This window comes from Lepidochelys kempii, chromosome 2, assembly GCF_965140265.1.
Source record: "Lepidochelys kempii isolate rLepKem1 chromosome 2, rLepKem1.hap2, whole genome shotgun sequence".
Classification (NCBI taxonomy): Eukaryota; Metazoa; Chordata; order Testudines; family Cheloniidae; genus Lepidochelys; species Lepidochelys kempii.
The window spans coordinates 42372900-42388809 of NC_133257.1; the positions used below are offsets into that span (position 1 = coordinate 42372900).

The 15910-nt window shown below is 43.1% G+C and overlaps 1 protein-coding gene across 1 annotated transcript; it reads left to right on the forward strand.

The window, feature by feature from the left end:
• The first annotated feature begins 227 nt into the window (after positions 1-227).
• On the forward strand, positions 228-13948 carry UQCRB (ubiquinol-cytochrome c reductase binding protein). Its single transcript, XM_073330522.1, has 4 exons — positions 228-333; positions 6493-6564; positions 6787-6953; positions 13714-13948. Exons 1-4 carry the CDS (start codon positions 315-317, stop codon positions 13789-13791), a joined length of 336 nt encoding a protein of 111 aa, XP_073186623.1. The 5' UTR covers positions 228-314; the 3' UTR covers positions 13792-13948.
• The last annotated feature ends 1962 nt before the right edge of the window (positions 13949-15910 follow it).

A 15910-nucleotide genomic window follows, 5' to 3' on the forward strand; every position in this document is an offset into this window, starting at 1 on the left:
CCGGGCAGCACGGGGCACTGCCGCGCCGCCGGGACAGCCAGCGGGACGCGCTCACGCTAGCAGCGCCATCGCGTGGGGGAGCCAGTGGGGTCGCAGTACCCTGGGGAACCCCCCCGCCCGCTCTGCGCTCTTCCACGGGACCCGGCGCCGCCCCGCCGCTCTGCTGACACAGGTTACGTTACGTGCCTCCCGGAGCGCATGCGCATTGCGCAAACGCAAAGAGCCCCGCGCGGGTCACGTGAGCGCGCCCGCTCCTCACGTGACGCTGGGCTCGGTAATTTACCCAGAAGCCTGCACGCCTCTCGGAGGTCAAGATGGCGGTGAGGGCACCAGGTGAGGAGTCGGCGGCGGCCTCCGCGAGTCGCGTGTCCTTCCCGGCTTCTGGCCGCGGATGAGCCTGGGGACACGGCAGTGCCGGGCTCCGTGCGCGGAGCGGGTGATTTCTGTCCCCCCGGCCGCTGTTGGGACGTTGTGCCCGAGGGTGGGGGGGAGAGGCCCCTGACCCTTTCTCTCTGCGCCCGGCCACATCCGCAGCCCGGGAGGCAGCCCTGCCTCGTTAGCCCCAGCAGACGGCTCTGTGGGGGCGGGGGGAGCCAGAAGGATGGGTTGGTTGGGGACAAGGGGTCCCACCTGGGAATTCGGTGGGAGGGGGAGGGGAGTTAGATTGGGGAATTGGGACTCGAAGTAAATTCAGTTCTATAGTGTTCTGCTTCTTTGTGAAGTCTAGGTAGGTTTGCTTTTTCAAAGGTATTTGTGAGGTGGCTTAAAGTTCTCACTTGTTGTCAGGGGGCTGACCTAATGTGCCTAGTTTCTCCCCTCCTCATAGAAGTTTCTGTTTCCTATTGTGTTTTCATATACAGTCAGAAATTTAGGGCTGGAAGGGACCTGGAGAGCTCATCTAGTTCATCCCCTGTACTGAGGCTGGACCAAGTATACCTAGAGTCCTAAGCCATCCTAGAGAGGTATTTGTCAACTCTAACCTGTTCTTAAAACTTCCAGTGATAGTAGTTTCACAATTTGTTTTGGAAGTCTATTCCAGAATTTAATTATCCTTATAGTTGGAAAGATTTTCCTAATATGTAACCTAAATCTCCCTTGCTGCAGATTAAGCCCATTACTACATCTCCTACCTTCAATGGACATGAAGAACAATTGATTGCTGTCTCGTTTTAACAGACTTTAACATATTTGAAGACTGTTATCAGGTCCCTTTATTCCGCCTCCCGTTGTCTTTCTATCAAGACTAACCATGCTCAGCCATTTAAACTTTTCCTTATAGATCAAATTTTCTGTATCTTTTATCATTTTAGGTGCTGTCTTCTGGACTGTGTCTAATTTGTACACATCTACTTCGATGCATGGTGCCCATGCAGTACTCCTGCTGAGGCCTCACTAGTGTCAAGTAGATCAGGACAATTGCCTCCCTTGTCTTACATATGACACTCCTGTTAATACACCCCAGAATGTTAACCTTTTTTGCAGGTGAATCACATTGTTGACTTGTATTCAGATTGTGATCCATTATAATCCCTGGTCCTTTTCAGCAGTACTACTGACAAGCCAGATATTCCCCATTTTGTAGTTGTGTATTTGATTCCTCTTCCCTCCCCTGCCCGCCGCCCCACTGAGTGTAGAATTTTGCACTTGTCTGGAATTTCATTTGTTTGATTTCAGACCAATTCTCCTATTTGTCAAAGTCACTTTGAATTCTAATCCTGTCATCTAGAGAGCTACCAATTCCTCCGAGCTTGCTGTCATCTACGTACTTTATAAGCATACTGTCCACTCTGTTATCCGAGACATTAATGAAAATGTTGAATAGTGTCAGACCCTGGAGTGACCCCTGAAAAAGACCACTAGATATATTCTCCCAGTTTGACAATGAACCATTCTGAGTACAGTCTTTGAACCAGTTGTGCACCCGTCTTATAGTAGTAGTATCAAATAACATTTCCCTAGTTTGCTTATGAAAAATCGTGTGGCAATATGTCAGAAAAGCCTTACTAAAATCAACGTGTATCACAACCACCGCTTCTCCCTCATCATCCAGGCCAGTAATCCTATCAAAGGAGAAAATTAGTTTGGCATGATTTGATCATGACTATTACTAATAACCTTATTATCTTGAAGATGCTTACAAATTGATTGTTTAACTTTTCAGGCACTATATCAAATTTAAGATGACTGGTCTATACTTCCTTGGGTCCTCTTTGTTCTTCTTTTAAAGATAGACACTGTGTTTGCCATTCTCCAGTCCTCTGGAACCTCATCTGTTCTCCAGGGTTCTTGAATCTTCTTAGATTGCTTCAGCTACTTCCTGAAGTACTTTCGGGTGAATTTTGTCAGGTGCTGCTGACTTGACTATATCTAACTTATTTAAATAAAAAACAAAACAGGTTAAAGAATAATCTGGTCTATGTTCCTTTCTCCTTGTCAGTACTAATTGTGTTAAGCATCTGGTCATGATTTTCTAGTGAGGATTGAAGCAAAATAGGCATTCAACACCTCAGCCTTCTGGATGTCCTCTGTTATTAGCCTCCTTCCCTGCAAAGTAGTGGGCCCACTCTTTCCTGTCTCTCTTGTTCTGTAAATATATTAGCAGCTGCCTCTTGTTGCCTTTTATGTCCCTTGCTAGGTGTAACTCATTTTGTGCCTTAGCCTTTGTCATTTTGTTGTGCTGTTCTTTTGTAGTCATTCTTAGAAATTTGTCTGTTTCCACTTCTGGTAGGATTAATTTTTGTACCCACCTGTGGGCTTCTGTCATGGGTCCCCTTTGAACCTAGTTTAAACCCCTCCTCGTTAGGTTGGCAAGTCTGGGCACAAAAATGCCCTTCCCCTTCTTGGTTGGGTGAACCCTATCTCTTCCTAGCAGTCCTCCTTTCCTGAACAGTATCCCATGGTTGAGGAAGCCAAAGCCCTCCTGTCAACACTACACAGCTATGCATTCATCTCCAACATACACATGTCCCTGACTGGTCCCTTTACTCTCAGCCTGCAACTCTGACTCCTTCACCTTTGCTCCCAGAGCCCAGTAGTCGGTGCTGATCTTAGTGAATGAGAAGCATGGGGTAGTGGTCAGAAGGATGGATAAACCTTGCAAAAAGAAAAGGAGTACTTGTGGCACCTTAGAGACTAACCCATTTATTGAACATAAGCTTTTGTGAGCTACAGCTCACTTCATTGGATGCATACTGTGGAAAATACAGAAGATGTTTGTTTTTATACGCACAAATCATGAAAAAATGGGTGTTTATCACTACAAAAGGTTCTCTCTCCCCCCACCCCACTCTCCTGCTGGTAATAGCTTATGTAAAGTGATCACTCTCCTTACAATGTGTATGATGATCAAAGTGGGCCATTTCCAGCACAAATCCAGGGTTTAACAAGAATGTCTGGGGGGGGGGGGGTCCTCTTGTTTTCCTAACTGCTCCGCGCTCCCCCCGCCCCCCCCTTCCTCAGGCGTTCTTGTTAAACCCTGGATTTGTGCTGGAAATGGCCCACCTTGATTATCATACACATTGTAAGGAGAGTGATCACTTTACATAAGCTATTACCAGCAGGAGAGTGGGGTGGGGGGAGAGAGAACCTTTTGTAGTGATTTGTGTGTAAAAACAAACATCTTCTGTATTTTCCACAGTATGCATCCGATTAAGTGAGCTGTAGCTCACGAAAACTTATGCTCAAATAAATTGGTTAGTCTCTAAGGTGCCACAAGTACTCCTTTTCTTTTTGCAAATACAGACGAACATGGCTGTTACTCTGAAACCGGATAAACCTTGGCAACCTTTCCATAACGTCTAAGATGTGGGATTCAGACAGGCAGTGCTCCTTCTGGGATGTTGAATCAGGTCAGTAGATGGATGCCTCCGTCCCCCTCTGAAATAAGTTACCAATCACCGCCACCTTTTGTCTCCTCCTTTTGGGTGTGGTGGCTGTGAGCATTCCAGCCTTGGGGACAGGTGGTTCCTTTCCCTCTGCCATTGGTGTCTGCTCCTCTTGTCATGTTGCTAGTACAGCATACTGGTTCTTGACTTTGATGGACAGGGGACCTAAGTTGGGAGTGGAGCACTGTCTACTGCATGAGGTGGCCAGCAGCCAGTTCCCCTTCCCCCCTCTAGTAGGGCTGTAATGTTCTCCAGTCAGCTAGCATGCTCCATTCTTGATGTTTTCATGAGCATCCTGTTGATGATGTCCTTGTGCTCCCAGATGCTACACAGACAAACCACCTCCTTCTGGGTGTGTCTTTCACTTTGTGTGAGTCCACCAACAGACACCTCTCACACTGGATAGTTTCCCCTGCCTGGCTTTTGTTAGCGGGGATATGTATGCTGCATTCTTAGCAAGTCAAGACCAGGACCTGGGTAGGAGCCTCCAGGGTCCGGATGCCTGTCGGCCAGGGCGCAGAGAAACAGTTAGCAGTGGAGTTGGTGACACATTGGTTTTTGTTCTATCGTGGGCTCTTTCTTGTAGAGTACCTGGAAGTTAAACTTGGGAGAGGTGTGATGGTGGGGGGGCGGAGGGGGAGAGAGAATCACCTTATCGCTCTGTCTTCCTCTGCTGGGGAAATCATCTGGTTAATTGCCATAGTAAACCTGCTACCTTTCTGTTATTCATGGGTTTCAGAGTAACAGCCGTGTTAGCCTGTATTCGCAAAACGAAAAGGAGTACTTGCGGCACCTTAGAGACTAACCAATTTATCGGAGCATAAGCTTTTGTGAGCTCATCATGAAGTGAGCTGTAGCTCACGAAAGCTTATGCTCAAATAAATTGGTTAGTCTAAGGTGTGCCACAAGTACTCCTTTTCTTTCTGTTGTTCATGGTTTCTTTAAAACTGCTCATTCATACTCTGCAATATGTTTCATGTATTTTTAAGGCACTCATCACCATTCTCTCTCTCCTTCTTTGCCTATCCCACACAAACTTAGCTTCCTTGGAAGCCTCTCTATTGCCATGCAAGTTATTCCTAGAAGAATCCTAAATATAGCAAGTGTGATTGTAAAATCACAAAAATTTGTGGGGAATGTCAGGGGTGATGTAGTAGTACCTGAAACTCTTTTTAATTCCTTTTGTGTAATGGACTAAATTTCAAATTGATAGTGTCCCTTTTAAGCACTAAAATCTTTCCACTGAGCAAGACCAGAGAGACGGAGTAATGTATGAAAATGAGATACAAGTATAATATGTAAAACTATTCTATAATATCACTTATTGTGATCCATCTTAGTGTTGATTACTGGCTCAGGAACAAAAAGGAAAACAAGCATACCAAAATAAGGCTGCACCATACACACCTCTCGGAAGAGGATGAGAACAAACGTGACAGATGTTAGTAAATGCTTAATGCACTACTGGAAAGTGCTTTGTGATTAGGGTGGTATAAAAAGCTATAACCAATAGAATAGAAATAGAGTTCTAAAAAGATCTTGCTGTTGGATCAGTACAAGTATTTTTCCACCCGTGCCTCACTTAATCATTTTCTTCATGTATTGTGCAATGTTAACTTTGTGCAAAAATCCTCCCCTTCCCCAAACTCTGTTTAAGCAAAATTTAAGTTAATATTTACTTTTGCTGTTGTTCTCTTTCCCAGTGGAAACTGAGGCTGTCAATATCCATTCTGCAGTTTGATATACTTCTGGGTTCAAGGGGAGCAATGGTTGCCCAATTTTATTAAACACTGAAAATTTCTTTTGTTCTCTACTAAACATCACTTAAACTGGTCTAGGTTCTCTTTAACATAGAAATCTTAGTTTGTGATCTGGGAGTGGTTTGTAAAAACTCAACTAAAATTTCTTGATAATATCAGTGCTCTAAAATGTCTAATTCTGTTTTTTGAGTTATGCTATAATGTTCACCAGCTTGTGTCTCAGTAATAGCTAGACAAATGTTGTAAGTTGTAAGCTGGTGTTTAAGTCTTTAGAGATATTTTAACTAGTTCTGCTTGAGGAAGCAGACACTAAAATAATACTGTACTTAAGTGTGGGGGGAGGAAAAAAGATAGCAACCAAAGTGACGTGACTTCAGGGTAAAATACCTCATAGCACAAGGGCTAGGGGAAATACACAAATATAAACAAGTAATATTGGAAAACAATGCATCTTTGCTTTTTAATGGTATAGAGTGTATTTTTATTCCTGGTGTGTTGTGAGGTGATGGACCTTAAAATTGTCATTAGTTCCTGGTATTAGTCTGAGGGTTTTTTTGGTACTGGTCCAGGACTTGGTCCAATATAACTTTCAGACCCTGTTTAATAAGGCAGATACCAAAATGAGTATTGTAGGAGTACTATAATCTTATGTGCACAGTATCATTTTAAAAACACTGAAGAGCAGATGAAAACAAAACTGGCTTTGGTGTAGCCTAGATTAAATGGCATAATTAACATATATGCATAGCAAAGTAGATATTAAAATATTTGCATGTTAATCCGCTGCTAGTTATCTGCCAATGTTAAGTTTTTTGTCTTACTTCTGAACTAACAGAGATCACTTTCAGTTTCAGCAAGTGGTCGACTGTTAGAAGGCTTTCGCAAATGGTATTACAACGCAGCTGGATTCAACCAACTTGGTAGGTGTCTTAATTTTTTTAAGAGTTGAAAACAGCAAACATTTGTGTGCATCCATTGCCTGTGTAAAGAAACTTTCCAGATTTTTAAAGTTGAATACAAATACATTAGTTTTGAAATTGATACGCAAGATAGGTTTTAAATTAGTTAGCCACACCCTTCTATTGCAATCGTGAAAATGTTTGTAGTAGCTTGAAAAATATTGAAAAATGCTACTGTTACAGGATTAATGCGAGATGATACCATATATGAAGATGATGATGTAAAAGTAGCACTGAAGAGGCTTCCAGAAAATCTTTATAATGAACGACTATTTCGCATCAAGAGAGCCCTTGATTTGAGTATGAGACAACAAATTCTTCCTGAAGAACAATGGGTGAAATATGAAGAGGTATTTGTAAATTCACTTTTTTAATATAGGCAATTTATCTGTTTTCATTTTTAAATGTTTGTTTCTTCTATACAAGTTTGGCTATGTCCTGTTAAATGAAAACAATGAATCCTTATTGGACAGGAGACAGCCTACTAAGCCTTGATCCTGAAAAGACTTCCATGTGCTTAATTTCACACATGCACAGTCCCAGTGAAATCTATAGCCAACTCACATGAGTAAAGATGAGCAAGTATATAAGTGTTTTTCTGAGATACTTAGAATTTGCTCTTGTATCTTACAGGATGCATTTAATAGTATTTTACTTTGATCAGTGTATTATTTTGTATCTTTTATAAATGGAAGTTCCATTTACAGCACACTACTTAGAAGCTTGAGTATTCTTACTGCAATTATAAATATGACATTTTTACTGCTGTGCAGTTAAAAATGCCATCTTCCAAACAAAACTGAATGTTGTATATTGTAAAAGTCTCCCAGTAACACTAGTATATCTTGATCTTTTGATAAGCTCCTTTAATTTTGCAGAAAACTATTCTGACCCAAAGATTTTATTCTTAAAATGGGCTGGGGACATTGGGAGGGGGGGAAATTGTTTAAAGGAGAACTCCAATGTAATGTGAGAGATTTCAGTTTTAAAGTAAATAACTTTACACCTAGATATGACTAAAATACCTGATTACCATGGAACTTTCTTTCCTTTTTAAGTGCCTTAAATGTGTCACACTTAAAGTCCAGCAATGCTGTGACACTTTCCTGTATGCAGTTGCCACTCATTCATGTAACGGGAAGGTTATACTAAGTTACTCCTGGGGGAATTCCGCACCACTGCGTGTGCTCAGAATTCATGTCCCCTGCAGATTTCTTTGCTTCCCTGTAGAAAACAGAAAAATGACTTTCTGACAAGGAAGCCAAAGGGAAGGTGCAAGAGCAGTCACACACCACTCCCTAGCTGCACAGGTATGTTTCAGGCACTCGGAACAGCTAGCAGAGAGGTAAATCACTACAGGGCTGGGGACACCCCAGCCAGTGACTCCTACCCTGAGCTGGGATCAGCTGCTAGTCCCAGCTGGGCTGGAAGCAGGAGAGGATGGGACTTCCTCTTCCCTTGCAATACGTGTCTGGGGCTGTGTCAGACCCACCCCCAGAAACCTCCCCCCAGCTGCAGGAAGCTCAGCATCCTCCCCTGCTTCTTGCCCCCATTGCTCCTCAGCTGTTGGGGGAGGGGTACCATATGGGGAGCTGCTCCCCCATTCCCCCCCCAACCCCAGGCATCTGGACCTCCCAGATGTCCCCACCAAGCCTTATCCTGTACATCCAGAACCCCCTTTGCCCTCCATACCCAGACCCCAACCCCTGCACCCAAACACCAATCTATGCACCAAGACCACCCCTGATGAGCTCCCTGCACTCAAGGCCCCCCCCTGCACCACCCTGAGCCCCCACATCCAGACCCCCAATCCACTGACCCCCCCCCATTAGCTGTACTCAGACCCCCACCCCACTCCCACTGACTTCCCCACACCCAGACCTCTCTGCTGAGCCCCAACCACTTTTTCACCTGGAAGCCCCTGCAGAGTCCTATTGCCCTTGGAATCCCTCCAACAAGCCTCTGTGCTTCCAGATTCTCTCTCCCCCCCCCCCCCCCGTAATCTTCTCCCTTCCGCCCCCCACCCCCACTGAACTGCCTGCACCCAGATTGTCCCACACCAAATCCTCTCACTCTACACTTGGATCCACCCACACTGACCCTCTCCACACTTGGATCCTGCCTGCTTGCCCCACACTTAATGCACAGGGCAGGCCAAGGCCTTGTGCTGTGTTAGGGTCAGGTGCAGCATCACCACTGAGTCTGTATCCTTGTGTGCATCTGTATTGATGCACACAATCGTCTGAGTTGCAAAGTCAAGCACTTGAAAGTTTGGAAATGTCATATTTACATTTGCTGTGCAACCTTAATTCTGCTCTCTTGTGTGTGTATGCATTCTGATAGTGAATCATTAGATCACATACTGTTTTTTCCACAGGACTCCTTCCTCATGCACTGAATGAATTTGTGTGATTGTTTAATGTATTTTTGGTATAATTTTTTAGCCTTTTAGAAAAGGAAAGGTTAAACCCAAATTCTGGTTACACAATGGTGATGGATGTTACAGTTTCATTGGGGTTTGAATCCTGAGCTTTCAGCACTGCTGCATGCTTGACCTATTGGACCAACTACATTAGCAAACAGCAGGAGAAGGCTGTTCTCATAGACTTTAAGGTCATAAGAGACCATCATGATGATGATCTAGTCCAAGGGTGGGCAAACTATGGGCCACCGGCCTTCAAGCTCCCACTGGGGAGCGGGGTCTGGGACTTGTCCCTCTTCGGCGCTCCAGGTGGGGAGCAGGGTTGGGGGCTGCTCCACCCGGCTCCCAGAAGCCGTGGCATAGCCCCCTCTAGCACTCCAATGGGAGCTGCAGGGGTGGTGCCTGCAGATGGGGCAGCATGCAGCAGAGCTGCTTGGCCACGCCTCCGTGTAAGGGACGGAGAAGGGACATGCTGCTGCTGCTGCTGCTTCTGGAAACAGCTTGAGGTAAGTGCGTCTGGAGCCTGCACCCCTGAGCCTCTCCCCACGCCCCTGCCCCAGCCCTGATCCCCCTCCAAACCCCTCATCTCAGCCTGGAGCACCCTCCTGCACCCCCAAACTCTTCATCCCTAGCCCCACCCCAGAGCCTGCACCCCCAGATGGAGCCCCCTCCCGCACCCTGAACTCCTCATTTCTGGCCCCACCCTGCAGCCCGCTCCCCAACCCCAATTTTCTGAGCATTCATGGCCCGCCATACAATTTCTATTCCCAGATGTGGCCCTCGGGCCAAAAAGTTTGCCCACCCCTGATCTAGTGTGACCTCCTGCACATTTCAAGCCACAGAACCTCACCCACCTGTAATAGATTGCTCACCTCTGACAAAAAGAAAAGGAGTACATGTGGCACCTTAGAGATTAACCAATTTATTTGAGCATAAGCTTTCATGAGCTACAGCAGTGAGCTGTTAACACGGCTGTTACTCTGAAACCTGTCGCCTCTGACAGTTACTGTAGTCTTCAAATCCTGTTTTAAGGATGATTTATTCCAAAGGGTGGTGAGGAATGGGCTGCTGGCACCATATGGTAGATCTGGGGGAACCTGGCCAGGCTGTCTACCTCTCTTCCCCCCCAAGAGATGGGATTTCCTACACACGCGCACACACACACCAGTTTGGTGCCCCATGGGTGAGGGATGAGCTGCTGAGACCATATGCTGCTTCTGGAGTTATAGTGGTGGCCAGAGTGAATATAGGGTGGCTCTACTCTTTCCCCTGGTGCTACATCTGCTCTGACAGCTCTTGTATATCCACGTGGTGGTTGGCCTTCAGAATGGTCATGTTTACTATTGGCATTCTGCCTAAATTTTCTGGGAAATGTAAATAAGTGTGTTAAGTTAGCTAAACTTGAATGGAATTTCATGGGAAAAGGCACTTCTCTAGATGGAGGGCTTTCTTGTTACTGAGTTTCAAAGGCCTGTTACAGTGTAGATGTGATAGCTTCTCAAAGTTGCAGGAATCTTATACTGTAAAGTTGCAACCTGCTCCCCCTCCTCCCCCCGGTTTTCAGGTTTTTAAAAGATTGCTTTAATCACTTTTCAATGTAGTTGCTCGACCCAATTTTTAAATGCAGAATTTACCTTGCTGAAAACGCTAGCTTAGCCAAGTTTCACTGTTTTGCACACCAAATTTTCATGCATCCCTAGCCACATTAGATGGCATAGGTGAGACTAAATTTACAGTGTAGGGTCATATCCTTCAATAGCACCCCATTAGGCATGATGACTGGCCATTGAATTCAGTTGAGGTGGAACAAAATATCCCAGCTTGGCATGGAGTTAACATTCCACCTCTGTAGGATTCTCTCAGCTGGAGTATGGAGGGAAATGCAGTTGTGGGCTTAATTTTTCAAGAGTCATAATTGCGCAATGAATTTGAAGGCAATGACAGGTATTTCAGGAAACCTGTTATAAAAGAATTTTCAGATGTATGTACTTAGCACAACAAATATAACTGTATTTTGGAATTTTCCAAAGATCCCCAAACCCTTAACAAAAGTTAAGGAAAGCCTGCAGAGCTCTGAATTTAATATTTTGTCTTCCAACAAGGGCAAATGATTTGAAACGCAATTGTTTGCTGTAGAAGAAGAAAAGTCCTTGCACAAAGCTGCTTGCAGTCTAAATGCGCAAACAAAATGTATACATAGGTTGAGGTTAAAATTATGCATGTGATCTTTGAATCTATAGCTTGTGCTTGGTATTGGTAATTGAACGGTCACATTGCCAAGTTCTTCATTTAACAATATAGTCTATGATTATACCACTATGCCAGCTGCATTTATAGCACCTTGTGCTGTAATCCTGTTTAATTCACTTGCTAATATGGGTCAGTATTTGAATGACAGTGATTTAGTAGCGACTTGCTGCTTGCATTTGTTTAAATTTCAACTTAAGTCTGTATTCTGCCTACCAAAATTTCCCTTCCAGTTTCAACTGGATATGTATTTATTCCTGAGAGAACTCTGCACCACTGAGCAAAGCAGACTTGTGCAGAAATTAACATGCGCACAGAATTTCCTTTCCTGCACAGAAATGGGCTGCAGTGCTGTAGGTCACCACTAGGGGCCGCTGGACCCGGCAGAGCCTAGCTTGAACATAGAGACACTATCTGTGGGAGGTTTCAGAGTAGCAGCGGTGTTAGTCTGTATTCGCAAAAAGAAAAGGAGGACTTGTGACACCTTAGAGAGTAATGAATTTATTTGGGCATAAGCTTTCGTGAGTTGCAGCCGATGAGTGAGCTGTAGCTCACAAAAGCTTATGCTCAAATTCGTTAGTCTCTAAGGTGCCACAAGTCCTCCTTTTCTTTTTACCTGGGGGAGGGAGCTGGAGGGTTCCTGGCAGCTGCAATTTCCAGCATACCCTGAGGGAAGAGACAGCAGTGCACAAGAAACTCCATGCAAGCCTGGGACCAAGCATCAGGCTGTTTCTCCCTCCGGATCTGAGAGGGAAGGGGGCAGAGAAACAGGAACTGGGTTGTCATAGGGGTTTCTTTAATTCTCTACTCCTGGGGGAATTTCTGTGTGCATCTGTATTGTTAGACATATTTGCTGACATACTTTGAAATAAATTACCAAAATAATTGAAATGGTGTGATTTATATAGTGTTACTTTGATAAATAAAATTTGCAGAATTTTAAAATTGTGCACAGAATTTTTATTTTTTGGGCACAGAATGCCCCCAGGAGTAATAGTTCTGTATTATTGCTGTGTTTTAACAGAAGTCTACACTCCTCTTTAGTGGAGAACAGTGTCTTGTCTAATAATTCTTAGCACTTAAATAGCTCTGCAACTGCAAACGAAAATGTTCTATAAAACATCTTGTATGAATTTGGGTTGCAAGGTGTTATATTTTGCATGGTTATTATTTTATGTATAAAAGAATAACCATCTCATGAAACATGGTACTATCTCCTAAACTGTACTGGATGAGATATGTTGGCTAAAAGAATAAACCTTGATTGTTGAAGCCAAATCACCTGGCATATTTGCAAAATACAAAAAGGAGTTGTTCATTATACAACATTGTGTTGCATGGCCTAGTTCAGATAATTCATTCCAAAACAAGAGGTTGGCCAGGAAGCCAGAGTTAGTTGTTATCCTAAAGCTGGTGTGACTTTAAAAGGTAAACCAAAAAAATGCTCCCCAAATGTCTGCAGCAGGATATTGATCACAACGGTCCCTTCTAGCTTTGGAATCTAACATTAAGTGTTGAAGATTCTGGATCTTATCTTAGATGGGCAGGTCTTTCATGACCTGCTTTTAAGTGTTTGGAAGCTCCTTTCAGGAACAAAAGGGATTCAAACCATCAGTATTGGAAAGGTGGTGTGCAAGACTTCTCCAGTCAGTGCAACTGTGGTCAGTAGCTATCCAAAGGGAAAATAACTTGGGGTATAGGAGAAAGGAAGACTAGAATTGCTTGTGGGCAAGATTAATACATTTTTAAATCCATAGGATCCTACAGATAATGGATTACTCAAGTGACTAAACATAGCAGGACAGATTCACAATAGTTGCATGTAGGTGTGAAACTATTTCTTGGACACTACTTCTGCAGCTCAAGGAGTGGATTGGAAGAAACTGAAGGGCATTAAATGCTTAAAATGCAAAGAAATTGTATTCTACAGATAAAATAGCAAGAGCTTAGTTCAACCATTTTAATTGGCCTTCGAATTGTTGATCATGTGGAACTCAAGTTCCACCCAGAAAATAGCTAAAACCATGTGAATAAGAAGGTCTCTAAAATGTAGGATGATCAAAGCTTGGTTATTCACTAGAGCACTTTGGTATTGAACAATGAGTTGGGAAAACTCCTGTGCTTTTGCCATGGAAGACCTGCAGGAGGGCGTAACTTGGAGATGGGGTTGCACATGAAAGCATGATTTGGCCTGCTCATGGTGATGAGGCATGAAAAGGTAGAACACAGCTTGACTATCAGATGACAGGCTGAATTTGCAGAAATTGGAGCTAGAAAATTCATCCTTGGCCCCTTAAAGTAGGCACAGTTTGATACGAATTTGAGAAACACAGAACCCCTGTGTGCCATTTTCAGTTGCACTTCCAGAGTTAGAGCTGCACTTAGTGTGACATTTCTTGTATATGTGTGTTTTTTTTTTTAAAAAATCTGTTCTGTTTCAGGATAAAAAGTATCTCGAACCATACCTGAAAGAGGTAATCCGTGAACGACTTGAAAGAGAAGAGTGGGACAGGAAGTAACTGCTGGGAAGATACTTCATGCAAGCTGCTGCATTTCTTTCTAACAAATATTTTAAAGTTATGGTAAAAATCTGTTGGGAGGAAAATCTGAGGCTGAAGAAACTTTGTTCACTGAATTTGTCAGTCCAAATAAAATAAACACGTCAAAAGTACAAAATCTAGTTGGAGACTTCTTTTGTAAATTGTAACAAAGCAGTGTTCAGACCTTTCCTACAATCAGATACATTGCATATCCTCACATAAATGTGGTCTTCATTCCAGCCTCTTGATTCATACTCTTGTCATAGTACAGCTGCTTCCTGCAGCTGGGAGGGTAGGTAAGCAAAAGTCTTTGGGTGTTTATGCCAACTCCTCTAGTTAATTTATAAAAGGGATACTTATACATGGAGTGATAGGCTTATATCCTTCATCGCCTCTCTTCCCTGGAGACAGGAATACTATGATGCGTGCTTGAGTACTTATTCAATAGCATTATGTAACTGTGTGTGTACCCAAGCACATGGAATACTACAGGAATGGAATGGAATTTGAGTGATTTGTTAACCACAGAATAAAGATTGCCTCAGTTTTATTAATGTCCTAGTCACTCCCTTCATATACTAAATGCTGAACACCACTTTAGAATAGCTGTCTTCTTTGGTAACAATGGGTAGTTCTAATTCTAAATTCTTGAAATTTTACAATGTTACTGGGTTATAGTGACTTACTCTGATACCCTTTCTAGAAACTAATTTAAAGAGGCATATGTCCTTCCTCCCTTTGCCCAAAGCAAGTCTTTGTGCAAGCTGCTGATCTCAAGTACAAATGTCTACATGTTTAATATATGGACAGTTTAAGCATATGGACCGTTTAAGCACAGAGAAAGTAACAGCTTTCTTGTGAGGCCACAGAATCTTCAAAAAGGAGATGGAGCTCAAATGTGGGTTGTTTTAAAATTAAAACCTGATGGTGGACCATATGCTTTCCTGCATTTTTTTCCAAAGCCTGCCTCAAAACTCTGGGCATGTGCAATCCTGTTGAAATGCACAAGTCTTGCTCAGATAGTAGCAAGATGTGCAGACTTTAAGAAATAGCACATGTTTGTGATCTGCAGAAAGATAAAAGGAGGCAGGGCAAAGCTAAGAGGATTACATATTACGCTGTAAAAACAAATTAACTATGAAAACATGGAGGAAGCCAAGTCTTCTGGTGGTAGGATTAATTTGGCCGACTGACTAGAGCACTGGGATGGGACATGGGAGTCTTTTCCTAGCTCTGCATCTGGCCTGTTGTGTGACCTCCAGCAAGTCACGTTACCTTGGTGCCTCAGTTTCCCCATCTGTAAAATAGGGATATGCTCTTTTTGTAAAGTACTTTGAGCTCTATGGATGAAAAGCATTATGTAAGAGCTAGGTATTACACATCTATTTTTGAAATAAGTGGTCCACACAGTTTGCAGATGGATGGTGACCATCTCAGACTAGCAGTTTGAAAAAGTTGCTTTCACAATTCCATCTGCCACAGCCCCTTACAAATTCTTTCAACAAAGGATCCAGTTATTTTCTTGCTTCCCTGAAATCCTAGTAAAATGTATTGACTAAAACATTTTTGCTGTTACAGACCTGCAAATGAAAGATGGATGTACCTTTTTATAAACTATAAAAAGAAGTCCTGAAAGCTTATCAGACTTTTTTAAACCGTTGAAGTATCAGCAATGTGTAGTCTGCTTTTCCTGGGAGTTTCAGAAGTGGGATTGGTGCTCTGACAGTCTAATCTCATTTTTAAAAATTCTTAAGTGTTTGTAGGCAGAAGTTTAAATAGGTGTCTAAACAAGTAGTCTAAATCTAAATTAAAAAAACTTTTCAATTAAATGATTAGACTTTGGTAGTGCAATATCTTAATCCTAACACTAGTTCATAAAGTATTGGAGGCTAAGGTTTTCATAAGTGAATGGTGACTGAGTGCTCAAAGTGAGATACCTTAAAGTGGCCTGACTCTTTAGAAAGAGCTGAGCCACCCATGCTCTGAAAACTGGATCCTAAAAATGGACACTTGAAATCACTGACTTTTTAAATAAATGTCTGCAGCATTCACAAAATCTACACTTGTATTGTAAAAAACTTAAGAAGCCTTTTGAACT